The sequence below is a fragment of the Echiichthys vipera genome, assembly GCF_963691815.1.
Source record: "Echiichthys vipera genome assembly, chromosome: 14".
In the NCBI taxonomy this organism is placed as follows: domain Eukaryota; kingdom Metazoa; phylum Chordata; class Actinopteri; order Perciformes; family Trachinidae; genus Echiichthys; species Echiichthys vipera.
The window spans coordinates 2826011-2853799 of NC_139839.1; the positions used below are offsets into that span (position 1 = coordinate 2826011).

General features: G+C 45.1%; 2 protein-coding genes across 3 annotated transcripts; both read right to left on the minus strand.

Annotated features, from left to right (window-relative positions):
• Positions 1–3283: 3283 nt before the first annotated feature.
• Positions 3284–17472, minus strand: elmod1 (ELMO/CED-12 domain containing 1; the record flags this gene model as incomplete). The annotated part of the gene is made up of 11 exons (XM_083927444.1): positions 17347–17472; positions 16786–16857; positions 11897–12042; positions 11074–11102; positions 10867–10964; positions 10511–10640; positions 9733–9866; positions 9532–9600; positions 7479–7529; positions 5690–5823; positions 3284–3459 (listed from the first exon to the last, which is right to left on the minus strand). The coding sequence occupies exons 2-11, from the start codon at positions 16800–16802 to the stop codon at positions 3284–3286; spliced, it is 984 nt and encodes a 327-aa protein (XP_083783570.1). The 5' UTR covers positions 16803–16857; positions 17347–17472.
• Positions 17473–19324: 1852 nt separating this feature from the next.
• On the minus strand, positions 19325–27692 carry slc35f2 (solute carrier family 35 member F2). 2 transcript variants are annotated; one of them, XM_083927379.1, is made up of 9 exons: positions 27580–27692; positions 25705–25811; positions 22588–22760; positions 22064–22191; positions 21813–21915; positions 20936–21092; positions 20563–20615; positions 20321–20475; positions 19325–19888 (listed from the first exon to the last, which is right to left on the minus strand). In XM_083927379.1, the coding sequence occupies exons 2-9, from the start codon at positions 25803–25805 to the stop codon at positions 19652–19654; spliced, it is 1107 nt and encodes a 368-aa protein (XP_083783505.1). In that variant the 5' UTR covers positions 25806–25811; positions 27580–27692; the 3' UTR covers positions 19325–19651. The 2 variants fall into 2 exon arrangements, with proteins under 2 accessions (XP_083783505.1, XP_083783504.1); XM_083927378.1 differs by having other exon boundaries at positions 21813–21972.
• Between the last annotated feature and the right edge of the window lie 97 nt (positions 27693–27789).

A 27789-nucleotide genomic window follows, 5' to 3' on the forward strand; every position in this document is an offset into this window, starting at 1 on the left:
AAACAAAATGCAAGCAGGAGATGAAGCCAGCGCTGACATTCAGTGAAGTAAACAGCTGCGTAATACTGACGAAAGAAGCATCGACGGTCACTCCAATGAGACAGAGACGCTCAATACCATTAAAACAATCAACAGTGCAAGCATGGCCGTGAAATGACATCACGTGTTCGTCAGAGCTGTCAGCGTCCTGCATGTTAAATACAGCGGTCGCATGGAAAAGGTGAAAGTCAATAGCATGACTCAGAGCTGAGATAACAATCAAACGCATGCTCAATAGACAATCAATTGGATGGGGTGATGTGTTTTTGTTTTTAGAGTGTCATCTACAGTGCTGCAGAATTTCCAAACTGGGGGTCGAGACACCCAAAAGAAGTCACACGTCAAATCTAAGAGGTCACAAGCAAACTGACGCGTAAAAACGGATTTCTGCTGCACCAGAGTAGTGTTTGTTTTTGCTTCTTTCGTTTTCCGCTCGCCCATCTCTCCGCTAAATATTGTGCCGTGCCCACCTCAGATTTCACCCCACTCCACCCAAATCGCTCAACGAAATTTGACCTCCTTCCATGTCGCCAGTGCACAGACATCCTCGCCCACCTGCTAGCAAAACATCCGCCATCATCCGGGCGGCACTCATGGTGTGAGCGGTACCGGACATTGGAGTGGGAGATAAGGTGGGCGACGCTGCATCCAAAGTCTTTGCGGGCTTGTGCTCCGCTCGCATTCTCTGGCTTAGGAAAGATTGTGGTCGTGGTTAAAGTCATGGCTGTACTATAAAGGCTCATGAGCAGTAGTATTTCGCCCGCTGGCCCAACCCACGAGTTCCTGCTTGGCTCATAGACTTTACAACGGGATGACGTTGCAGGTTCTGATCGCTTTTCTGGACTCAAGGAAAGTTTTACGAATATATAAAGTGTCCTGTCAAGTTTTACAGATGTCAATTTTACGGTGGCCTGTGAAGAAAAGGCTTTTAGGGCCGCAGGGGGATTTTTGGTTGCATTATTGGGAGTGGTCACTAGATAAACAATCTAATCAGTCTAATACTGTAATACATTTAAACCAGGGGAAGGCAATCCTGCTCCTGGAGAGCCACTGTCCTGCATGTTTTAGGTTCCTCTCTGCTCTAACACACCTGAGTCTAATGCTCTGCTTGTTATCAAGCAGCTGAAGCTCGTCACAGTTTGATTATTGTTAGACTCAGGTGTGTTAGGGTAGGGAGAAACCTAAAACATGCAGGACAGTGGCTCTCCAGGAGCAGAATTGCCCGCCCCTGGATTAAACTAAGTCCATTTGTCATGTTACTTAAGTGACGTATGTAAGTAAGTTGCGTTACACGTGTGACCATGATGGGACTGAAGTTTGCACGTTATGCAAGTGCGTTAACTTCACTCCTGAAAAAGAGATTTCTCATTTTAATAATGGATTTCTGGGTAAACCCGTAGGTGTGAATGGTTGTCTGTCTCTGTGCGTCTCTATGTGCCCTGCGATAGACTGGCGTCCTGTCCAGGGTGGACCCCGCCTCACGCCCGATGTCAGCTGGGATCGGCTTCAGCCCCCCCGCAACCCCGACAGTGACAAGAGGCTGAAGATGAATGAATGAATGAATGAATAAAGAAATACGTTTTTTTTAAATATGCATGTAGTCCACAGTAGAGAGCTGACCGTAACATCACTCTCTTTTCCTGCCTCGACTGGCCGGTCAACATCATCACCATCACCATCATCATCATCATCACCATCATCATCATCACCATCATCATCATCATCATCATCATCATCATCACCATCATCACCATCATCGGCAGCTCTCTACTGTATTGAACCACCTAATTACTTCTCTATGGAACAGATCGACCTTTAATGTCTTATTTCTCTGGTTGTTGCAGACGCTTCTTAAAAATTCTCTGTGTAGCATCTTTAACAACACTAAGAAATCTTTGCTAAGTTCATGCTTTTCTGTAAACCTTCTGCTTCCTGTCAAGCCTGTCCTGTCTTTGGCTTTTGGTGAAAAGGACACTGGAAATGTTTTCACTTGGATAAAGCGATTCAGCAGACGTTGTTAAATGCAGCACGGCGACTGTCGGGGGACGTTCGTCGACGCTAATGTCTTCGAATGACTGCGCGAACATGAATGTGGATTGATCAGCATTCCAGCTCTGAGTTGGAAGATGAAACAAATACTTCAGGCACGCACGGTGCAAATGAATACATGTGAAAAAACAAAATGTGCAGAGGAGTGAATGTAAATTATTGCTTTGGCTGATACAACAGTGGACACAGTGTCACATTCAATGAATTCAAACTAGAGTCAAACAATCGTGAGCGTGTGAGGAACATTCATAACAGAGTCAAAGCAAAGGCAAAAAAACAGTCTGCAAACCTGTGACGCTACGCACTCAGTGTGTGTACGTTTGGGGATATCGATGGACGTTTAGCAGGTTTACAAAAAAGTTACATTTGAGCTCACGAGGAACAAACGACTGCTGCGATTGTGTGTTTCTCCACTTTGGATATTTTGGCAAGGAGAAGTCTTCATGGACGTAAAAAGTACAGTACAATCTATATCGATCAGCTAATACAGACAGAGCGTAGAGACGAACGGGCTCTATATTGTTTCAAAGCTTTTGATTGGATCAGCGCCAGCCACGTTTCTTTCTATGCCTCATTTAAACGTATGTTATATATCTATCACTCTCTCACTCGATCTCGTGTCTGAAAGCCCGACAAAATATTCTGAACTAAATAAAAGCTGTTTTTTGGGCTGAGAAAGTAAATTTGGTGTGTGGTGAGAAAAAGCGCAGGGGAACTAAGTAACTGAGGTGTGATACAATCGTTATGAATCCTTAAAGCAACGGGTAACGTGAGTCGTGTGGTGCAGCCTCCTCATGCACCGCTACAATCGCTATGGTCGTCTCTGATGCTGGTGGTGTAACGCTGCAGTGAGGGCGCAGAGGCAGTGTGTGTGTGTGTGCGTGTTCGTGTGTGCGTGTGCGTGTGCGTGTGCGTGTGTGTGTGTGTGTGTGTGTGTGCGTGCGTAGTGGTAGTGTGAGCTTCTGGCAGTGACGCGACATGACATTAGCTGGGGCGAGGTGGGGCTGAGCAGAGAAGGTCTCCCCACGTGTGTCCAGCTGTTTGAGGGACCACATATGTGAAGGGTAGAGGGTGTTCAGATTATAAATTGGCCTATAGAGGACACCCGGGGGAGACCTGTGCGTGTGTGCGTGTGTTTGTGTGTGTGTGTGTGTGTGGAGGGGGGATTGGGGGGGGGGGGTCAGAGGGTGTGTGTTTAGAGGTTGACCAGGTGGAGGTCGGAGGCGGCGAAGTGGGGGCACAGAGCCATGTCCGGGTTCTTCAGCTGGCACAGGATCCTCCGGTGGAACTTGGAGCGGACCCGGTTGAACTCCATGATGTCGCTGGGGTCCTCGTCGATCCAGAAACGGTGAAACTCCTGCATCAGGTAGCCTGACGCAGAGAGGAGGGGGGAGGGGGGGTTAGCTTTACTTCTGTTTTGGCCTCTTTGTCTTCATAAACAGTCTGTGATGTAAACTAAACCTGGATTGAATTTTATTGTTACTCCCTGATCCCCTGGGCTCATACGGGGACGTAACAGTCAGCAAGTATTCATGTTCAAATCTGCTTTATGTAAAAGCCCTGTGTAATGTGATTATGATGGTCAAAGGGGGTGTAAAAACTGGGATGTTGTAGTGTGTTTGGGGAAATGCAGGTATTAATATATTCATGAATATGCATCAAATGGACATTGGTCTAAACCAGGCATCTCCAGTCCTGCTGCTGGAGTACCGCTGCCCTGCATGATCTCGGTTCCTCCCTGGACCAGCACACAGGAGTCGAATGCTCTGCTCGTTATGAAGCAGCTGAAGCTCGTCACAGGTTTGATGATCATTAGACTCAGGTGCCTTTCAGCAGGGAGAAGCCTCAAACACGCAGGGCAGCGGTACTCCAGCAGCAGGATCGCAGATGCCTGGTCTAAAACACTGGTTCTCAAACTGTGGTACTTGTGCCACTGGTGGTACTTGAAGGAATCTCCAAACATTAATTAATAAATGAATATAATAATAAGAACATGCTTTAACTTTTGGGATCCTTGAAATGTAATTTAAAATGAGTTTAGCACTTCCTGTCATATTTTTGTTTCCCGAAAGTTTTCAGCAATTCACCAAAAACGTAGCGCCCGTTTGAAACCCTCGCTGTGAAACGTTACCCACAGTGTCTCAACCACATTTTAAGAATGCGAGGGAACTTAAAGGTAGGAAATCATTGACACCTCTTAAATGAATAGGGCCGCCGCGGTGAGCACGGAAGCCTAGGGCGTGGGCCCGGGTGGAGCCGCCGCGGGTGCAGATCTTGGTGGTAGTAGCAAATATTCCAACGAGAATTTGATCAAATACATCAGTTGTGTAATTAGAGCCGAATTACAAACTAAACTCTTGAGTGAGCAGAGGTAAAATGACTGGTTTGGAAACACTGACATGTCCGTTCTGATGTCCTTTCTACAGCGTGTCTGTGGCTGAAGACGATCGACGATAAATAACCTTCTGATGAGGACTAAACCCTCCTGTGCGCAGCTGAAAAGTGTCGGTCTATGCTGCGGTATTTGAACACTGGTCTTAGTGGTGGGACTTGAGTCTGAGGTGGTGCAGCATGTACAGTTTGAGAACCACTGGTCTGAACATTACATTATTTAATCCATTACATGTATTGCAGTCAATACATGATTGTTAATAATAGAGTGTGGAGAAGGGGTAGTAATAAATAAGTATGTGAAGAGCTCTTTTCCAAAACGAGATAAAAGCCAAATTTAAAAGAAATGAGTGTGTCACGCCACTTTGCTGTATACAGAACCTTTTCACTGCTTCATCAGTGTTTCATGCCAAATCGCTTTATTTCCTTGTTTAAAATTGTCCTCAAGATGCAGTTCCTTTCCAAAATGACACTAAACAACCACAACCAAACAAATACAGACTCAAAATGACTGAAAACGACCACAAATAAATGCAAATCAACTAAAAATCAACGTAAAAACACAGATAAAAGTGCAAAATAACTCACAGTGGATGCAAAACTCTCACAAACGTATGCAAAATGACTTTAAAGACATGTAGAATGACCGTAGATAGTTGTAAAATGACCACAAATTGACCCAAAGTCATTACAAACGACCAAAACCAAACAAATAGCGACTGCAAATGACTCAAAACGACCACAAAGAAAACACAGAGTGACTCAAAAAGTTAAAAAGTTAAAAGTTGAGAGAGTCCCTGTTTATAATGGTCTCAAGATGCAGTTCCTTTCCAAACCGCGACCAGCGCCAAACCTATTTTTAGCCTAAATGCCATACGTCCTCTCGACCAATCAGAATGCAGTGAGCGTTCTATGCGATCCAACATGGCGGCGCATGTTGTAATTTTCCTGAAAACTATTAAAATGGATTTATAGTGTTTTGGAAAAGAGCTCCTCATTTACTTCTTACTACTCCTTGTTGGACATGTTGAATTGGTTAAATATGTTGTTGGTTCATTTACTTTGTTTGGTTTATTTATTCAACCAAAACTCTTTTTCTCTCATGTTCGAAATAAAAACAGACGAACCTGAAACCTCAAACTTTCAGAGGTGGAAATGACGTATAATCAAAATTATGTATGTGTGATGTGCATTTCTGGGGGTAACTCACAGAAGGTCTGCTGGAACTGAAGCAGGCTGGGCATCTCCGGGGCCACGTTGTACAGGTGCGTCTTCAGAGCGCCGCTGACCAGCAGAGAGTGGGCCAGGTCTGTGATGTTGATGCCCACGATGGCAAACGAGTATCTGCAGGGAGGGGATCCAAATATAGACGTTAGTTAGTGGGAGATCTTTGTTTTTACCTGAGTTGGGTTGGGGACGTGTTTAACAGACTTTAACGGACTTCATTTCCCATAAGCCCCGGGGACAAACGAGATAAGTCCCTGATTACAGCCGAAACATTGGACATACGACAGTGTTGGGGGACATTACGGATACAAACAAAACCAAAGCATCAATTTATTTTTGTATGTAGATGAAATAATAGTTTAAACTTAATAAAATAACAAAACTGCTAGCAGCAACTTCTAATATTACTCTAATAATAGTAGCAAGTCCTGTAGCGGGGCAACATGGTGGTTAGCACTGTCGCCTCACAGTGAGAGGGTTCCCGGTTTGAATCCCGGCTGGGGCCCTTCTGTGTGGAGTTTGCATGTTGTCCCCGTGTCTGCGTGGGTTTTCTCCGGGTTCTCCGGTTTCCTCCCACAGTCCAAAGACTTGCAGGTGTTCGGTTCATTGATGACTCTAAATCGCCCGTAGGTGTGAATGGTTGTCTGTCTCTGTTTGTCTCTTAGTGCACTGTAATAGTCTGGCGTCCTGTCCAGGGTGGACCCCAGCCCCCCGGAACCCCGACAGGGACAAGCGGTTGAATGAATGTGAATTAACCTGACTCCGCAAATGATTTTCATTGTCTCAGCATTTCCATCTGGGAACTCTGGTTTGGAGATCTTTTGGGAAGGGGTGAAAATCCTGGTTTCTGATTGGATAAACCATCTGTCTATCACCAACACACGGGCCAAACCAACCAATCAGATGACTGAAGCGTGTGACGTGCTAACAGCCAGGAGGCAAAGCTCAGAAAGGAAGCAACATGTGGGTAAAGGAGATTTTCCCTTTGTGTTTAACGTGAATTTACGGATCAAAGGCCCAATTTCAGGAGCCCGGTCCATATTCAACAGAAGGATCCAGAGAAGAAAGAGTTAGTGAGCGGCTAACAGAATTACGGGCACGGGTACCGCTGTCTGAAAGTGTGTCTGGATCAGGACGGGTATGTGTGCGCTGCGTCACACTTAATCCCGCCTCAAAACCAACGCTGATTGGACGTTCGCTTCAACTTCAACTTTGCTCCGTTGCATGTTACCAGACTGATCTGCGAGTAAAACAAAATGCAGCTAGTAGCGGATGCCAATTTGGTCTCAAGTTAAAAAATCATCGCCCTGTAGCTTTTCTTAAACTGGACCGTGTTTGGACGTTGCTTTAGCTCCGTGCTCATAACGTTCCCCACTGACTTTTTAAAGTCGTGCGAACAGCAAGCGTCTAAAAATGTAACTTTTCCCTCAACAGTCACTCCATGGGGGATGTGATGGACTGTATGCCAGATATGAATTCTCCCTGTCACAGTCAAACGAGCTGCGGTTTACAGCGTGCTGCTCCGCTGGAGTGTCCTCACAACACTGTGTGGGATTTGTAAAGTCAGTCCTCTGTGTCTTATCAGGGCTGATGCAGACTGAAGGCTGGAGGCAGCGCGCAGCAGTAAAACACTTCCCGCGTAAACACACACTCCGTGGCCACATCACAGAGCCCCTCCGCTGCTCAAACTGCTCTCTCTGTATTGAGGCCAATGCTCGCACAGCTCCATCCAGCAGCCGGAGCCCAGTTCTGCCTCACGTGTGCAGACTTACCCAATAGCTTTGTCGAGGTTCTTCTGTTCCCACTCAGGCTTGTTTATCTCACTGTGAAGGACACGACACTTGAGTCACGTAACTGTCTGCATGCAAAACAACACCAATGCACCACAAAATGAACATTTCATGAGCATCTTATTCCACACATACGCAGGTATTTTCCTTCCTTCGTTCTAAAACTAAATCGCTTCCTCAAGAACTGTTTCGTATGTAATGTTGCAATTTGTACTATGGCGTGGTAGGTGTGTGTGTGTGGGGGGGGGTTAAGTACATGTACTAAAGTGCCCCCTGGGAGCCAAAATAGGTGCTTAAGTGTCCTCTTCAGTGGCGAGGACGCACTATATGTGCCCTTGTTTTCTTTTCGCCCCTCCCCTTTAAAACGTCTGTGCACCCCACTTATTTATTACTGTAGAAACGATATCCAGAGCTCAAACTCAAACACGTCACTTGGTTTCTTACCATGTGTTTAGAAAATTCTGTGAGGGTCCTTTGATTTTGTTGTGTGCGTAAATTAAGGTCAACATGATGAGTTACACTTAAGTGGTGTTAAAGTCAAATCCTCAGCTATTGAGACAAAGTGGAGCCCCAGGGGTTTAAATCAGGAGGTCAGGTCCAATTTAAAAAAGTGTTTCATAATTGCATTTTCATAACATCTGTCCGCGTGACTCGTTGATGAGACGATCGAGTACATATAACACACACGTGAATTGTGTTTAGTGCAGCTTTGAATGCATGAAACATCCGACCGAAAGAGAAAGCTTTGAATGCAGTGAAAAGAATGAAAGTGAAATAAAGTACCTTGGATTTCTGTGCGTGCTCCTACAACAGTGCATGTGAGAGTCAGAGAGGGAGGCATGGGCAGAAGGGTGGTGGAGGTGGAGGTGGAGGTGGAGGTGGAGCAGAAAAAGAGAAAGAATCTTCATTTGTGAAATGAGACAGCTCACTGAGGGCGCACTCACACTGTCCATCCGTACCGTGCCCAAGTGCATTTCACAGCTAAAGTCTAGTTCGTTTGACCAGTGTGAGTGCAACCGTACCGCCTCTAGGCGCGGCACGCTTGCCGTCCGCGGCCCGCTTGATAGAGGTGGGCTTTAGTAAAGCACGTTTGCACATGTACGAGCACGAGCGTGCGCACGTGTACGAGCACGAGGCCTACGGCGGCTCTGAGGTCATTTCCTGTGCGCCTGTTGGGATGTAGAAAAAAGAAGGAGGGACCATGCGCGGATTTTTCAAACAATGGCGGTGAAAGGTTCACGTTAGTGTGATGCGGAGGTGGAGTGTTTACTGCAGATTTGGTCGATGAAAAGATTCAAAAACAGTCGACAAGACGCACAAAAACTCTGAGGTCTATGGAAAGATTTGGAAACAAAGCCACGCATCGCCATGACGTCATCAATGCGTGTGACGTGTTAATGCGTGATGACGTATAGGCAGCATTCTCCGAGGCCCAGGTAGTGTGAGTACAAACGGGCCTGGAGGGGGGGACAAGGACCCTAAAGCACGGGGCGCGGCACGGAGGGACAGTGTGAGTGCACCCTGAGATGCCAGATGACAAACAACACAAGCAGCAGCAGCAGCAGTTGATAAAAGAAGACGCAGTGAATGACGTCAAGCTGTAGGAATGAATATAATTGAGCAGAAAGTGGTAAATGCAGAGTTATGGATGACTGAGCGCAGTTGCAGTTGAAGGGACACACCATGTTTCACGGTAGAAGGATCTTTAAAGTTGCATTCACGTGTTTATGCCCACAGGGGGCAGCGTAACAAGGTGGACACGCATCTGTGTTATTGCCTTATAAAAGGTGATATTGTGGACTTTCCAGCAGGCGCACAGCAACGTAAGATTCATCTTGAGGCGTCTTTCTGGCCACCTGATCAATCTACGTCCAACATTCACTTGTGATCTTACCACAAAGCTTTACATCTCCTCAAAACTCACATCTCCTCAGCTCTGGAGTCAACCAGAGAAACTTTCTACTAAACTCTTGGTCTCTTCCTTTCATTTTATCGTGCTTTGGGTCAAAGTTGAGCAGAAGGAGAGGTGGCATACTTGTGCTTTGGTTGCAGGGAGTCGTGGAGCATCTGCAGAGCGGTGGCCTTGTCGTGTTCCGCAAAATACCTGCAGAGAGACGAGAGAAGATGCGTGGCTCTAGATCTGCAGCTCTCCTAAAGGTCTCATGTTAAAGTGTCTCATATTAAAGTGTAATGTTGTCTTTGGGTTATGAGCCGTGTGTTACAGAAAGGGACTCACAGCAGGTTGTGCAGGCCCAGCAGGCCCATGCCCCTGAAATCAGTCTTGGGGTCGCTGCCTTGGAAACCGATCTCACACCACTGTTTAGAGATGCGTCCGGTGAGAGGTGTGTCAGGACGCAGCTCCTTCCACAGCTGCAATAGACACACACACACACACACACACACACACACACACACACACACACACACACACACACACACACACACACACACACACACACACACACACACACACACACACACACACACACACACACACACACACACACACACACACACACACACACACACACACACACACACACACACACACACACACACACACACACACACCACAGTTTAGTGCAGGTATTTAAGGCTATAGGGCAGATTAATGGGTATTAATCCAGATGGGACAACACTAAAGACTTAAAGTTGAATTCAGACGGATAATCATCAATGTTTTAATGTAATGTTCAAATCTGCTTTATGTAAAAGCCCTGATGTTAATTTTCATTATTTACCCATTTTTTCTGTGCTGTATTATGTGATTATGATGGTTATTGGGAGCGTATGCACCTGTAGTGGTATGTTTGGGAAAACGTAGGAACTTAAAGTGTAATTTGATGAATGCGAGCGCCGAAAAAGACCATGGGAGCATCCAATTCGACATACACAGCAACACTTTTACCCATTTTCCTCATAATGTGATCAATATGTTCTGACCGCTAAAGTTTATGATCCAAGACTATTCAGAGTTACTCGATCTTGTTAACGTGTTATGATCTTTTATCTACCTTCATCAGCATGTCCTCGTGCTCGGGGTTCTCACAGTCGTAAGGCTCCCTGCGCAGCTTCTCCACCTCGGCCACCAGGCTCCTGTAGCCCACAATCTGCAGCAGGCTGGCCTGAAGAGAGATGCCCAACCTGGGGGACACACACGGGGGAGAGAGGGGGCGTTTTGTACGAAGGAATTCAGATTTATTAATGTACGAGCACAGTGTTTTGTCCATTTATCAGCTCAGTCGGAGTAAGAATGTGTTACATAGCCACAGCTGAGGATTCGACGTGTTGATGCTAATTCACCGCAGCTCCCTGACACACAGTAAGTGATGAAGTCGCTGAAATGTGATAATGTAATGCGCCGTCTCACTGTGGGTTGGTGTCAGGGTTGATCTTCTTCAGCGCCATGATGTCCTCAATGGTTTTCTCCACTTTGTCCGGGTGGACGCTGAGGGCCGACTGCAGCAGCTGGAGAAGACGAGAGCAGAGGAGGAGAAATATAAAAACGTATTAAAGCTGCAAAAAAGAGCATCGCGACATCTTTATTGTGCGTATTCACAGAGTTAGAGACCCATACCTCATTTTTGGAGTACCTCAGAGATGATTCTGCAAGGAAACGGTTGCAAAACGTGAGACAATTGCATATTAAAATACTATTTGTAGTAGAAGCTTGAAGAATTGTTTTGGTTTTGTTAGTTTAAGGCAGATATGCACATTTGTATATTGAGTTTAAAGTGTAAAAAAATGCTTTTTGTCCAAACAAAATATATAATTAAATACAAATGAAGGGTTGATTCCCAACTGGCACTGGAATTTAATTAAATTTATGAATTTATTTCAGTCAAAATGACAAAACATGTCAAAAAAAAGACTACAAAACTATACAAAATTAAATTAGTGCACAAAAAAACACATGTAACATCATGTATACAATTAACTCTGCCTTCATTTAATCCAATCTGTATCTTTTATCCACTTTATGTACAATTTGTAAATCTAACTTTACAATAATGAACGCTGTGCAATTTTATAAATAACATATAAAATATAAAATATAATATATATAGAAAGTAATTTAATGTAAAAGCCTGAAAGCCATGAAAACTGCTATTTGTCTAAAGCGTCCAAACAAAATGAAGGGCTACTTTGCAAAAACAGATGTGTCTTTTTTTAATTTGTTCCTCAAAAACATGTTGTTTTTTGTGTTTAATCCAATCAAACTGGTGTTGATTTATTCATTTAAAGACATACTTTCATCTGTTTTTGAACAAACCCTTCAGCTATGCTTTTAGACAGGACATTAACACACTGGTGTTTTAAACCATCGTTGGTTTAATACATAAATGATCTGAATGAACATGAATGACTTATAGACAAACATCAGGCAGTGTGAGCTCTACCTATCTTGAGGGTCCTGCGTGCTCCGTGCTTGTTGTTGTAGCAGATTCTCTGCAGCTCGCAGCGCCCCGTAAACTTTCTGGCGAGGAACTTCAGGCCCCGCCACAGACACTTACAGTAGAGGAACACGAAGAACTGGGTCACCACTCTGGAGAGGAGGAGACGGGAGGGACACGTCCTTTAGTTTAGTTTGGTTTAGTTTGTGAACCTTTATGAGTTCAGTTCACTCGTCATAAGGAAGTGAAAACAGTAGCACAAGTATAATCATAACAAGCAGGGGGCTTCTATGCTATTGAGCTGCATTATGGGAAATGTAGGATCCAGAGTCTATCATCTCATCTCATCTTCAGCCTCTTATCCGGGGTCGGGTCGCGGGGGCAGCAGCTCCAGCAGGGGACCCCAAACTTCCCTTTCCCGGGCCACATTAACCAGCTCTAACTGGGGGATCCTGAGGCGTTCCCAGGCCAGTGTGGAGATCTAATCTCTCCACCTGGTCCTGGGTCTTCCCCGAGGCCTCCTCCCAGCTGGACGTGCCTGGAACACCTCCCTAGGGAGGCGCCCAGGGTTCATCCTTACCAGATGATCCTGAACCACCTCAACTGGCTCCTTTCAACACAAAGGAGCAGCGGCTCTACTCCGAGTTCCTCACGGATGCTGAACTTCTCTCCCTCTCTCCAGCCCCCCTCCTGAGGAAACTGCGGGGGGCTGTTGAGCAAGGCACCGAACCTGGAGGGTCGCTGGTTCGTGTCCCTGTGTGGACCATGATTGGCGGTGGACTGGTGGCTGGAGAGGTGCCAGTTCCCTCGCTCTGACATCTCTCCATTAATTGCATGTATACAGGTCCTGTCTGTGCATGTGTGTGTATTTCGGGCCTGTGTGCGTGTGTGTGTGTGTGTGTGTGTGTGTGTGTGTGTGTGTGTGTGTGTGTGTGTGTGTGTGTGTGTGTGTGTGTGTGTGTGTGTGTAATGAATAATAACAGAGTGAAAAAATTGAATAAAGTTATAATTCTTATTCTTCTTCATTCTTAACAGGAAACAAGAGGAGCGAGGAGGCAGATATGAAGCAAACAGTGATAGTGTTGTGGACACGCAGCAGATCAAAGTGTGCTATTTTTACCGGTGACACTGAGAATGAAAATGGAGACGTGCGTCTTGGGAAATGCATTAAGAAGCTGTGGAGACTAAATGGTGTCCAGCCTCCACCTGTTCTCTGGGAGGAAACGACTCATGTCTGTTGTTTCAACGTAAAACCTTCTATCGTCTATTAGTTGGTAAAAGAAGACGCAGTGAATGACGTCAAGCTGTAGGAATGAATATAATCAGGCAGAAAGTGGTAAATGCAGAGTTATGGATGACTGAGCGCAGTTGCAGTTGAAGGGACACACCATGTTTCACGGTAGAAGGATCTTTAAAGGTGCATTCACGTGTTTATGGCCACAGGGGGCAGCGTAACAAGGTGGACACGCATCTGTGTTATTGCCTTATAAAAGGTGATATTGTGGACTTCCAGCAGGTGCAGAGCAACGTAAGATTCATCTTGAGACGTCTTTCTGGCCACCTGATCAATCTACACCCAACACTCACTCTTGTGATCGTAACCACGAAGCTTTACATAGCGACGCATCGCCATGACGTCATCAATGCGTGTGACGTGTTACGGCGTGATGATGTATAGGCAGCAAGAAGCATTCGCCGAGGCCCAGGTAGTGTGAGTACAAACGGGCCTGGAGGGGGGGACAAGGACCCTAAAGCACGGGGCACGGGACGGAGGCACAGTGGGTGAGTGCGCCCTAAATCCCTAGAGTGCTCCTTTGAATTCTGATCAGCCAGAACTCATAAAAGCCGGAGCATGAATCATCCTAACTTCAGTAAACTATGACCACAGTCGTATAATTACTGTAAACAAACTGTGAGAGGCGTCGGTAAAAGCACATTTGGCAGCCTCAACCGGGCTCCGCGTCCATTAAAGGAAATTGAAGCTAAATATCTGTGAGACCAAAGCGTGAGGAGTAAAACGCTTTATTACTTGAGCGCAGGGGGCCAGGAAACCACGGGATTTATGGGAAATGGGGCCTGAACTGAGAGAAGCACTCGCTGCACAGAAGCACCGGTGTGAGAAAACATCTGTTTGATTTTATCGTAGTCATTCGTCAGTGGTTATTTTTCTATATGTCGACGTCTGAAAATAAATATAAAAGTAGCAGATGATCGTTTGTGTATTGCTTGTTATTACACACGTCAACATTTTTCTTTCTTTCTTCCCCCCCGTGTTGTTTTTCGTGTATTTCTTTTTGTTTGTATTTGATTATCCTTTTCCTGTTTGTGTGCTTCTTGTTGTCATTTCATCTATTTATATCTCATCTCATCTTCATCCTCTTATCCGGGTCGGGTCGCGGGGGCAGCAGCTTTAGCAGGGGACCCCAAACTTCCCTTTCCCGGGCCACATTAACCAGCTCTAACTGGGGGATCCTGAGGCGTTCCCAGGCCAGTGTGGAGATCTAATCTCTCCACCTGGTCCTGGGTCTTCCCCGAGGCCTCCTCCCAGCTGGACGTGCCTGGAACACCTCCCTAGGGAGGCGCCCAGGGTTCATCCTTACCAGATGATCCTGAACCACCTCAACTGGCTCCTTTCAAAGCAAAGGAGCAGCGGCTCTACTCCGAGTTCCTCACGGATGCTGAACTTCTCCCCCTCTCTCTAAGGGAGACTCCAGACCCCCTCCTGAGGAAACACATTTCAGACGCTTGTACCCACGACCTGGTTCTTTGGGTCCTGACCCAGCTTTCATGACCACAGGTGAGGGTAGGAACCAGGACTGAGCGGTAGATCCAGAGCTTTGTCTTCCTCAGCTCTCTGTTCATCACAACGGTGCGGTAGAGCGACTGCAGCTCCGCCCCCGCTGCTCCGATTCTCCGGCCAAACTCACGCTCCATCGTCCCCTCACTCGTGAACAAGATCCCGAGGTACTTGAACTCCCTCACTTGGGGTCAGGACTCATTCCCTACCTGGAGTAACAACCCACCGGTTTGTATTTTTCTAAATTATTATTATCATAGCAGCTTCAGTAGCTTATTTTTCCCTTTCATCTTGTTTGTTTTCTCCTAAACCTCAGCTGCATCAGCCTGTAGCTTATATTATTATGTATTTATTATTTTTACATTATCTGTATTTTATGCGTTTGATCCATTTTACCTCATTTTTTTACATAGAAACAACTTTATTTTACTCTTTTTAAATCCTACATGTGTGTTCATGTTGTTTCTATTTAGCTTAAATTCTTTTTATGTCTGTTACAAAGAACTTTAAACTGCTTTATTGAGGAAAAGTGAAATACAAATAAAAGTCTAATTTACTAAACTGGCATTACTGTAGATACAAATCTACCTGTATCTACAAATACACCAAGATCAATATCATTAGCATCGTGTTTAACCAATAACATGTGTGATTAATAAAGATAAATATATTTCTTTGGGAAAATAATAAAGTTGAACGATGCAACATTAAAATGGGGGAAAGATACTATAGTGGAAAGTGGGACGACGTCATGTTTATTCTAAATGTGCCGGTACTGTCGACATAATTATTTGAATTACTGAAGTGGAGCTGCGACAATTAGTTGTTGCAAACTATTTTTAAAATCAATTGCTGGCATCTTTTGGCATCAATGCATCGTCATTGTTTGGGTTTGTCTGTTTTGTATGTATTTATTTATTCCGCCCTGTCAAAGATGAATTTCTGTCACTTGTGACAGACAATAAAGTTTTTCTCATCTTATCTTATCTAACCAATTTTTTGGGTATCTTTTATGAAAAATTTCCTCTGTGACAGTAACTTAAATATCTTTGAGTTGTGGACAAAACAAACAAACATGGGAGACGCTGGTCCTAATGTCGTGCCATTTTGTAAACAATAAATTGATTGATTAAGAAAATAATCAACATTAAAAATAATCGCTGGTTGCAGCCCTATACTGAAGGGATCCTATTCATTAGGGGCGGCAGTAGCTCAGTCTATAGGTGACTTGGCTGGAGAGGTGCCAGTTCATCTCCTGGGCACTGTCGAGGTGCTGTTGAGCAAGGCATCGAACCCCCAACTGCTCTGGGCGCTGGTCACTGGCAGCCCCCTCGCTCTAACATCTCTCCATTAATTGCATGTATATAGGTCCTGTCTGTGCATGTGTGTGTATTTCAGGCCTGTGTGTGTGTAACGTGAATAATAACAATAGTAGAGTGAAAATTGAATTTCCCCTTTGCGGGACAAATAAAGGAATTCTTCTTCTTCTATTTTTCCTTTTAATTTATTTGAATTATTCTTTATTTCCTTCTTTTTGTCCAGTTGTTGTTTTTTAGTTTTTTGTGAGGTTTTTGACACATGTCATCATCATGTGTGCGTGTTTTATGTGTTATTTACCTGAATTAAATACAATAAATAAAGAAAAAGACATTGCCTACATGTTAACTGTGTACTGCAGTGTTTTAATCAGGACTCCAGAAATGATGGTGCGTCTTAAATCAATATAAATACTTTATCATTAAATATATAAATAAATACACTGAAAGCAAAAGAGCTATTAATAGAGACTCCACTTGCTTTAACACGTGCTCTATAATAAAGAGGCCTCCTCTATAATAAACCAGTTCCCACCACAGCAGCGGCAGCAGCAGCAGCAGCAGCAGCAGCAGCCACTTACAGCACTGTGTCATCATCGATTGGGCTTTAAATGGGAGAACTGGGAACACGCAGTCTGCGGTGTTTGGTGTAAACGAGCCATTAGAGTGGCTCCGGGATAAACACCGGGGGACAGGTGCAGTAGAGGGGGAGCCAGGATGAATTCCTTCACGCTCTCACGAATAAAAAATGTAAATTAGTCTGAAGAAAATGGAGCCCTTACCTCAGGAAGTGCTTCATCTCGGCCGCTGCGGTGTCTCAGCTGTCTGCACTGGTGTTGGTGTTGACGGATGAGCTGGGAACAGAAAGCAAAGGTAGTTTGTTTTAGTGTCTGAGGAGGAGGAAGAGGAGGAGGAGGAGGAGGAGGAGAGGGGAGGAGGGGGAGGAGGAGGAGGAGGAGGAGAGGGGGGGGGGGGGGGGGGAGAGGGGGGGAGGAGGCCGACGGGAGCTGAGGCCGCGGCTCGGGAGCTGTCCGCGGTGCTGAAGCGTTAACGCGCCTGTAATCTGCGGCTCTTACCTCGGTGCTCTGCAGCCTGTCTGTCCCGATACAACCGGAGACAAACACCGCGAGCCCGGGTGGTGTATTTCACCTCTCAGACGGAATCATAACGCAGTAAAAACAAACATAAAATAACACTCTTTTAAATGCTCGATGGTCTCCGGACTGATTAGCGACCCGGAGCGCAAACGCGGTGCATAATCCGCGGACGTGCCTGCAACGTCGGCTGTGCAAACAACACAACCAATGAAACCCATGCAATAACACGCGACGTGCCCCTCTTACCGATTTCTAATAATGCTGGTGCTGAGAGGCGAGGCAGAGATGCGGCGTTGTGTCCTCTTCACTCGGCTCCGGTCGTCTGCGTTTCCTCCATGATGACAGCCACCGACTGGAGGAGGACTCGGTCTAAAAGCGACAGCACAGCAATGCAGTGTGCACAGTGCAGAGAGGCAAAGGCACCAGTCCCTTCTCACTGGGTTCAGGTGCTTGTATAAGCTTAGATTTGCCCTTAAATGGCTGTAAATAATATAGTTTATAGATTAAATTATGCATGCACTGACAAAGCAAACGAAAGTGTCTTACTCAACACACACTTGCTGTGAATGGGACCTGCGTGTGCAGCGTGCAGGGGCGGCACCAGGACTTCCTGGGACAAAATGTTTCTGCATCCCTCCACCATCAGGGACTTTTGAACGCGCACAGACCCTTGTTTTTGGGGACTTAGGGTAGGGCTAGATGATTTGGGGGGGGGGGATCAAGCGACAACGTCCAAGCACTTTTGACTGTGAGAGAATATCAATATACATAATACGAACCAAAAACAACACAATCCAACATGTTCTGGCAGCAGTTTGATCTGAAATTACAACAACAGGCATCACTGAAGTGGTCACATTTGACATACTGCTACACGTTTTGGGTTAAGAACCTTTATTGGGGATTTTTGACAGTGATGACTCTAAATCACCCGTAGGTGTGAATGGTTGTCTGTCTCTGTTCGTGGACCCCGCCTCACGCCCGATGTCAGCTGGGATTGGCTCCAGCTCCCCCGCGACCCCGACAGGGACAAGCGGTTGAAGATGAATGAATGAATGTTATAAAGTAAAACAGTTAAACAGTCATTCCACTGGTAACTAAGCTACATGTAGCTAATGTCAGAGAATCTCAGTCAATGTTCATTTCTCCACAACTTCAGATCTTCTTCCTGCTGGAAAATGTTGTGTTGTTTTTGGATTAGAAGCTTTTATCGGTGAAAAAAATGCTGTAAAAAAGAAAAAAAGTGTTGCGATACTTGAAGCCTAAGCGTTGACACCTGTGCAGTGCGCCCGCGTTAATGCGTCTGGCAGGTTTTAACTAGCATCTACCCAACCTCCAGAAAATGACGCACACACGGAAGTCCCAGAAACCACAGTTCATCGAGTGGCCACTTGAGGCTGGCTCCGAGAGCGAGTCAAATTCCTGCGTCTCCATTGATGCATTTGGCAAATAAAAGTGATTTTGATTTGGTTAGAGGACTGTGAAAAATGAGTTGTGCTTAAGGAAGGGAACTTTCTTTGCAGATTTCATTTCTCAAGCCCAGGAATAACGTTCATTCATTCATTCATTCATTCATTCATTCATTCATCTTCAACTGCTTGTCCTTTTCGGGGTCGCGGGGGGCTGGAGCCGATCCCAGCTGACATCGGGCCTGAGGCGGGGTCCACCCTGGACAGGACGCCAGTCTATCACAGGGCACATAGAGACGAACAGAGACAGACAACCATTCACACCTACGGGTGATTTAGAGTCATCAATGAACCGAACACCTGCACGTCTTTGGACTGTGGGAGGAAACCGGAGACCCCGGAGAAAACCCACGCAGACACGGGGACAACATGCAAACTCCACACAGAAGGGCCCCAGCCGGGATTAGAACCAGGAACCCTCTTGCTAACCACCACACCACCGTGTCACCCAAAATAACGTACACCCTGGTCAAATAGAACACACAGTACTCGTAGTCGTCACTTACTTGCGTAGAAAACAGTCACGTTCAAAATGTAAAGTAATTGAACAATGTGGTAGATCCAAGAGAATATAAAAATGAGTTTATTGGTTTAAAAAAAGTACAACATGCTTTTCACGAGGCGAGTAAAGCCTTGTGATTGACAGTGGATTTTGTAAAAAGGAAACAGTAACAGCAGAATAAAAATGTAAAAAATACAACTTTGTGATTGTGTCAAACAACGACATCATACAGTGGCGGCTGAAGCATCTGGTAAAATATTAAATATATTAATTTAGAAAGTAGTAACAAATGAGTTTTGGCACAATAAATAGTGTTGACATCAGTGCATGTATGGATGGTGTTTGATTATCCTTTAAAAAATGATGACACACAAACAGGAATAAGAAAACGTGTGGATGCAAACGCTTGAGCATCACAAGCAACGAGATCTCATACGGTAAAACGGCTTTTTCCTTGGTATTAAAAATTTAAAACACCAAAAAAACAAGCAAGGTTTCTGGCTGAGCGCTAGAAAAAGTGACTCTCCGTAACAAAGTTTTCAGGGGAGACACACCTCGGAGCGTTGCAGTCCGTCAGCGTTTAGCTCTCGCTTCTGTCTTCGGTCACAGTGCAGCTGCAGCCGTCGGCGTCGCTGCTCCGAGCGTCTCTGCCCGCGGGAAGTAACCGGTCTGAAGAGCTCTCGGCCGTGCGCTCGGCGGACGCCTCGGCGGGCTCGTCCTCGCCTGACTCCGGTAAGGCGGAGTACGTGGGGAGGGCGTTGAACATGACGAAACCCACGGTGATGACGACAAACGAGATGATGTAGAGGGTCGAGAACTGAGGATGAGACGCGACACAGAGACGTCAATGACGTGTTTTTATCATGTTTTAATGCAGTTCTATTTCATTTAGAGTGCCAGATCGTAACCAAAGTCATCTCAAGACACTTTACATATAGAGTACCGTATTTTCCGCACTATAAGGCGCACCACAGTATAAGGCGCACCTTCAATGAATGGCTTATTCATATATAAGGCGCAACACATTATAAGGCGCATAGAATAGGCGCTACAGTCGAGGCTGGGGTTACGTTAACGACCGCCTCTAGTTTGCGTGCTAGCGCTGTTGCCTTCAGTGGAATAGTGATTGTACCGACACTTCTACTTGCTGCTCTTTGTTCAACAACCCACTGTTAAGAATGACTTTTTTAGACAGGTTTAATGTGAAAAAGTATCCCGACAGCACCGGCTGCTTCATAAGTCCACTCACTGTGTAGTTGAAGAGGAAGATGCCGCAGAAGAGGCTGAAGAGGTCGGCGGTGAGCAGAGAGAGGTTGACCGCGGTGGCGCTGGTCATCTTCACCACCACGGGCATGAAGCTGTACAGAGCGTACATACACAGGGCGTAGACCGCAAACAGCATGGCTGCAGGACACGACGAGCGGACTTCAGTAAGAGACGGACAACGTGAACTCAAACACTCTCACTGAACAAGGGACGAGGTTAACTTACAGATCTTAAAGTCCCATTTGATTGCAGCGACTGCTCGAGTTTCCAGTGCAGCTCTGCGAAGACAAACAACGCAAAGCATGGTGAAGAACAACAGTTACGCGCAATCTAACGCATTGTAGCTTTAAGTCCTGTGAGATACCAGCATCAGTGTTTGTGTTTATAGACAGTATAACGCAGTATAACGCAGAAAACGACGCTTGTCATAAGATGAACTTAATTGGTTTGTTGTCTCATCTCATCTCATCTTCAGGCTCTTATCCGGGGTCGGGTCGCGGGCGCAGCAGCTCGAGCAGGGGACCCCAAACTTCCCTTTCCCGGGCCACATTAACCAGCTCTAACTGGGGGATCCTGAGGCGTTTAAATGATAACTCACAGCTGTATGCCACTGATGAGGGTCCCGAAGAGGCCCATCATGCCCAAAAACTCAACGCGGCTCAAGTTCTTCACGGTGTACTCTTGGCACACGTTGGACACGGCGTAGAGGGCAGCGCTGAGCAGGACCAGACCGTCTCCCAGCACCACGTCACTGGCTGCACACAGACACAGAGGCGGTTAAAGATCGTTTATGAGTTATGATATATCATTTATAAAGAGACTTATAAGCAAAAGACACACACACCAAGTTGTAATAAACTGCAATAATCCTTAAAATAAATCATAGAACACAGAAGACATTTAAACTTGAGTGATAACAAAACTAAGCACTTTGTTTTGTACCATCAAAACTGGATAATTGCATCTTAAACAGTCTTATTCGAGCATGAGCAGGCGAACTTCTCCCCCTCTCTCTAAGGGAGACTCCAGCCCCCCTCCTGAGAAAACCCATTTCGGCCGCTTGTACCCACGACCTGGTTCTGTGGGTCCTGACCCGGCTTTCATGACCACAGGTGAGGGTAGGAACCAGGACTGAGCGGTAGATCCAGAGCTTTGCCTTCCTCAGCTCTCTTTTGGTCACAACGGTGCGGTAGAGCGACTGCAGCTCCGCCCCCGCTGCTCTGATTCTCCGGCCAAACTCACGATCCATCGTCCCCTCACTCGTGAACATGATCCCGCGGTACTTGATCTTATTTATATAGCATTTAATGCTGTTCTATTTGTTGATTAATCATGTTCATACTCCGGGTTAAATAAAGGGTAATGAACATTAAAATTCCCATCAACCTCCACAGATATTATGGTCCTTTTGTGGTTTAAACTTTCACCAGACCATGTCAGAGATGTATGTCATTAGAAAAAATAGAAGTCCTTACTGGATCCCTGGTTTCTTCCTGCCAGGATGTCGGCTCCCACCATGGCCCCTACCCCCAACAGACACACCATCACGGCTACAAAGTGGATCAGCCTGTAGCGAGTCTTCAGGAAGAACCAGGAGAGCGCCATCAGCACCGGGATCACGAAGCAGTCCAGCAGCTAAAACGCACGCACGGTAAACGACACAGTGACTTAACTCCCCGTCGGGTTTCATGTCGAAGCAGCAGGTCACAGCTCGACGGCTTCTCACCTGAATACTGGTCAGGGTGGTGAACTGGTACGCCTTCACGACCGCGTAGTTCGCCTGCACGTCGGCCACACCCATCACCAAATACTTCCACCACTTGGTTTTTAGAATCTGGAAGAGGTTCCTGTCGCCTGCAGAAACACGGAGGGATAAGGATTTTTTCAAAAGCTACTTTTTCACACAGTTTTTCACACATGCACGTCATCTGTGAAACACTAAAAACAAGGACTACTTTGTGCAACAATAGCAGGATATTGGGAATAATCAACTGTTAAGATAAGATAAGAAAAACTTTATTGTCTGTCACAAGTGACAGAAAATCATCTTTGACGGGGCAGGTTCAGTTTACACAGAATAAATAAATACGTACAAAACAGACAGTCCCAAACAACGACGATACATTAATGCCAAAAGATGCAGGAAGTGCAAAGGGGGCGACTGAGTGGAGTAAGATGTGTTGCCCCTGTCAGGACACTTATTCATCACCAGCTCTGAGAAGAATTAGAAATGCGGATAACGCGAATAACCTTTGCGGGTGCAGAGGATGGTGGTGTAGACGAGCAGCAGCAGGGCGTAGTTGAGGAAGCTCTGCAGCATGGGCGTCTGCACGCCGGCGTTGGCCAGGTACTCACAGCTCACAGCTGTCCCGCAGATCAGCAGGGACAAGATCTGCCCCATGGCGATGGTCTTCAGCAGACGCCTGGGGGGTTCAGGGAGAGACTTGAGTGTCAACTACATAGGAAAAGCAACACCTACATTATCATGCAATACAACTTATGAGGTCCTCCTGTAAAGCTAAGCTGCAAGACTTTCAAAGCATTCAGATACTCGTCACACTACACAACTTGCTGTGTTGTAATCAGTAGAAGGGACGTGACATTATTTCGTTTTCACCATTACTGATGAGTGATTTTATTTTTGGACACTATATAAGGAAAAAGACACACAAGCATTCTTCTGGTCCTGCACATAGAACATGTCAGGGTTCAGCACGTCCCCATAGAACTGGGGTTACATCCAGGTAACTACTACACGTCCCCACCAGATGTAGACAAGTAAACAGGAAGACGTTGCCCAGTTTAAACTGGTTGGGTCCAGATTAGTCACATTATAGTCACTAGTAACTTCAGTATAAAGGGCTGGATGATTATCTCCAACGTGTTGGAACATATTCACAGTGTTGGACCCTTTGCTCTCACTTTTAGATGCTTTGCAAACTGGATATCCATCTCCTACACCACCCCCTATTCATTTTGGAGATACTAAACGCTCCACGCTGCACATTTAAGGAGCTTTTTCAGTGGATATAAGGCTGGATTGTCAGTTCGCTCCGACATTTTTACAGCCTCTTCTTCTCACGGTGTTACATGACTCGTGAGATTTCTTTTCATGGGGCAAAGACGCAGGAATTAGGACACATTAGATGTTTTAGCCTCTACAGTTCTTAAACTTATCAAACTGGGATGTTATGAAACCGTGGTAAAACAAAAAAGAAAAAGAAAAGAAGGGTTAGGGGGTGTTGTCATTGGCACGAGTGGTCACAAAACAGCGTGTTTCCTCTACGTGCAACAGCAAACACAGACAGTAGAGCTGCAAAGATTAATCAATATTTTTTAGACCAAACAACTTATCAGGAAAAATTTTTGAGCTATGAACCGAGAAATCCTGTAGAGTCGCTAACAGCCGGACGTGGCTAACAGTGATTAGCTCGGGGCGGTACGGTGAAGGCATTCAAAGGTCTTTTTTAACGACTAATGCTGCTGAAAATAACAGCAAACCTCTGCAGCAGCATGAGAAGAGTCCCTATACACACAACAAAGCGTCATCAGCGTAGTTAGTGAAGCCAGAGTTTATTAAAGAGTGTTTTAAAGACTTACCTACTGGCCCCTGTACCAGCTCCTCTCATAGTAAAGTCCATTACAGTGGATTAGCAAAGTCAATCCCAAAGGAAGGAGCCCATTGGTGCTTTGTTTTGTGTGTAGGGACTCTTCTCATGCTGCTTCAGAGGTTTGCCGTTATTTTCAGCAGTATTAGTGGTTAAAAAAGACCTTTGAATGCCTTCAGCGTACTGCCCCGAGCTAATCACTGTTAGAGACTCTCCCTGGTTTATACATGAACTAAACACCCTGGGATGGTTTTACGCTGAAATTACACTTCAACATACAGTAAAGTTCCTATTGTCACAGGCGACCCGTCTCCCATTTCTTGCGCTCTCATTGGCTGTAGGTCTAGATATTGAGCATGTGTTCAAACACCAGGGTTCTCACATTTTGCCATTCATGTCATTTATTTATTATAACACAAGCGGTTCTTGTGTTTGTTGGTTATTGTTTGTGTTGTTGAGCGTATTAAAAAAAAACAGGATACACAGGAAGTAAGAAAACCTATAGTTCTAGGTACTAAGTGGAGAAGGGGTAGGAATTAATAAGCTGATGCTTCTTCCTGCTCCTTTTCAAACATACAAAGGGTTTTAATGACTCGTGCTTCAAGTGTAATTTATTTTTCTCATGTTTGAAATAAAGCATTCATAATTTAGCTTGCTGAATATCCAGAATGCGTCTCTCAGCTTGAATCTTTGAACAGTTCCCTAATAGCGCTGGAGCGCCAAGTCATCGCAAATTTGCCTCTGATCTGTGCCTCCAAAAACCGCTTACAAGTCAAAAATCAAAGCCAAAGTCACGCAGTGTGAACTTGACATAGAGGAAGAGGAAGCAGACTCCAGAGGAAAAGATCTCGATTTACAAGTCGATCTACATTCCAGTGTTCACCTGCGATGAAGAGCTGTAATGACTCAAGGGACGCATTCATGCACACGAGCTGTGGACGTGAGGTAAAGCAGCGTTTCATTGGCGCCTCCGGCTGAAAGTTTCACCCTGGAGTACACATTCACATCACTGCAGCAAGGTGACAGATTAAACCACTAGAGGTCAGCAAATTCATGAGCTTCATGCAGCTTTTCTTACTGTTAACATGTGGTATTTATCCCATTTTGCATCTCTTACTGATGCTTTTATGTGCACACTTGTCCCCACTGTGGGACAAATACGGGATTATCTTTTCTTATCTTATGCAAGAACATTTTTGGATTCTTATCTTAACTTTCCCTTTCTATTGTACGATATGAAACGCTCATAACTAAACGTAATGAATGACACCAGTGCGTGAATGAGCATGTGTTCATGAGAATTGTAAAATAGCATAATTATTGGCCAAATATTAGACTTAGACTTCTCTTTATTGATCCTTTGGGATGAACTCCCGCAAGGAAATTAAGATTCCAGCAGCTTACAAAAAGCTCTAACTGGGGGATCCCGAGGCGTTCCCAGGCCAGTGTGGAGATCTAATCTCTCCACCTGGTCCTGGGTCTTCCCCGAGGCCTCCTCCCAGCTGGACGTGCCTGGAACACCTCCCTAGGGAGGCGCCCAGGGTTCATCCTTACCAGATGATCCTGAACCACCTCAACTGGCTCCTTTCAACACAAAGGAGCAGCGGCTCCAACAAATGATATTATTTACACCTGCGCTCTTTCCTACTGTGACAGATCAAGATGTCTTTCTTAACAAACATTACTTTCAGTTCAGAAACTGTCACATAAACTGTCGACTACAGCTCACTGACATGTCTTTGACTGGGTCAGTACTCACCATGTGAAGACGTCCCTCAGGTTGTAACTGTGCAAACAGCAGGCGACCCTCCATTTCCCACACAGCCTCTCCTCTGCACGTCCCTCCATGTCTTCTGACATCTAAACCTACGGATTAAGGAATAACTGTCAGATGAAAACCGCAAAGGGAGGGACATTTTAAAGAATTAATGTCTGCAAGGCTCACTGTCTTAATCAGACCACTCAAGCAGAACACGGCACCAAATCTGCACAGGAATGTGACGAGGCGCATAATGTCACACTGACTAAAATCAGGGTCTAGGATGAACAGGACAACGCTTTAAACAACCTGTTTTTTCTTGTTTTTACACTGGTTAATTCGGCAAATGCTACAGCGCTGTACTTTAACATTATCTAACTTAAAATGCTCCTTCTCTCACTCCGCACTAGAGTGGATTTCCATCCCAGCAACTATAAGAGACCTGAGTAGCTCTAGTTCATTCAGAGCTCATTTGAAGAGATGGTTGCTTGGTGCTCAGCTCTGTCAGCACTAACACTTGATGACACCTTCCTGTCCTCGGTCCGTCTGTTCTGAACCTGGAGCCGTCTTCTTCTGTTTTTACTGTGTGCTGTCTCATTGTGCTCTAGTTTTATTGTGTTGCATGAATTCTGTATTTGTGCTTCTGCTTTGCATGCTGTGGTGACACACACAGACACACAAAGACCACAAACGACCACAAAACAACCACAAAAAGACACAAAACGACCACAAAACGACCACAAAAAGACACAAAACGACCACAAAAAGACACAAAGAGACCACAAAACAACCACAAAAAGACACAAAAAGACATAAAAACCACCACAAAAGACACAAAAAGAACACAAAACAACCACAAAAAGACACAAAAAGAACACAAAACAACCACAAAAATACACATAAGGACATAAAACCACCACAAAAAGACACAAAACAACCACAAAAAGACATAAAACCACCACAAAAAGACCACAAAACCACAAAAAGACACAACAAGACCACAAAAAGACACAAAAACACCACAAAAAGACACAAAAAGAACACAAAACAACCACAAAAATACACATAAAGACACAAAACAACCACAAAAAGACATAAAACCACCACAAAAAGACCACAAAACCACAAAAAGACACAAAAACACCACAAAGAGACACAAAAATACATAAAACCACCACGAAGACACAAAAAGACACAAAACAACCACAAAAAGACAAACACAGACACCCTGCGTGCTGTCTTATTGTGCTCTTGTTGTCATTGTGTTGCAAAATTCTGTATTTGTGCTCTGCTCTGCATGCTGTGGTGTGATGTGTGTTGCAGAATGAAGTTTTCTAAATCGATGCTATGTTGTCATGTTTGTTAACTGCTGTGCATGTTTTGTAGATTGCTCTGACTACTTATTTCGTAATTTTAATCTAACTTTAATTTAACTTTCTATATTCTGTTGTGTTTTTAGGGAGATTTTAACATCTGTCTAGGGACTAACTAATGGCTAATTCTGGCGCATTTACAGTAATGTTATTAATGTGCACTGTGTCTGTTTTCAGATTAACTCAACTTCAAAATACTCGCTTTACTTAAGAGGAGTCAGCACGTTTTGGGAATATTCAGCTACTATGAGCAATATTTACGGTTTTAATGTATGCCGAATTTAAATGTTCTACCTAAAAATACGTAACATGGTCGTAATTTTGTTTAAAAGTGTATTAACGACTGTCAATATGCCCAGATATATTAAAATGTCCCTTTTTCCAGCGGGGTCTGGTGTTCAGTGATCTACGCGCGAGCAAACAGCGTCATTCATTGGGCTTCCCGAAACTACACACGCAGGCACGAGCTCGAGTAAAGTACAAATAATTAAAGTGTACATACGTTTTACTTTTCGTCCTCAGTCATGACGAGTGTGTGGGGGAAACGCTCCAGTTGCTGTGACTTCTCATTCTTGTCAAAAACGCAACGAATCCGCATCCACGTTTTGGCAACTTCTCACCCTGAGTGAGTCAATCTAACGTCGTGTTGACAAGCCCCGCCCCTTGCGCTCTGATTGGTCTAAAAAAAAGAATGCTCAGTGACGTCTGCACC

Excerpts from the sequence above, each read along its gene's own strand:
- slc35f2 (XM_083927378.1), bottom strand. The coding sequence starts at position 25,805 with ATGTCAGAAGACATGGAGGGACGTGCAGAGGAGAGGCTGTGTGGGAAA. Across the intron at positions 22,761-25,704 it reads CTGAGGGACGTCTTCACATG|GCGTCTGCTGAAGACCATCG; the intron begins GTGAGTACTGAC and ends TGAACCCCCCAG. Across the intron at positions 19,889-20,320 it reads TCTTCCTCTTCAACTACACA|TTCTCGACCCTCTACATCAT; the intron begins GTGAGTGGACTT and ends TCTCATCCTCAG.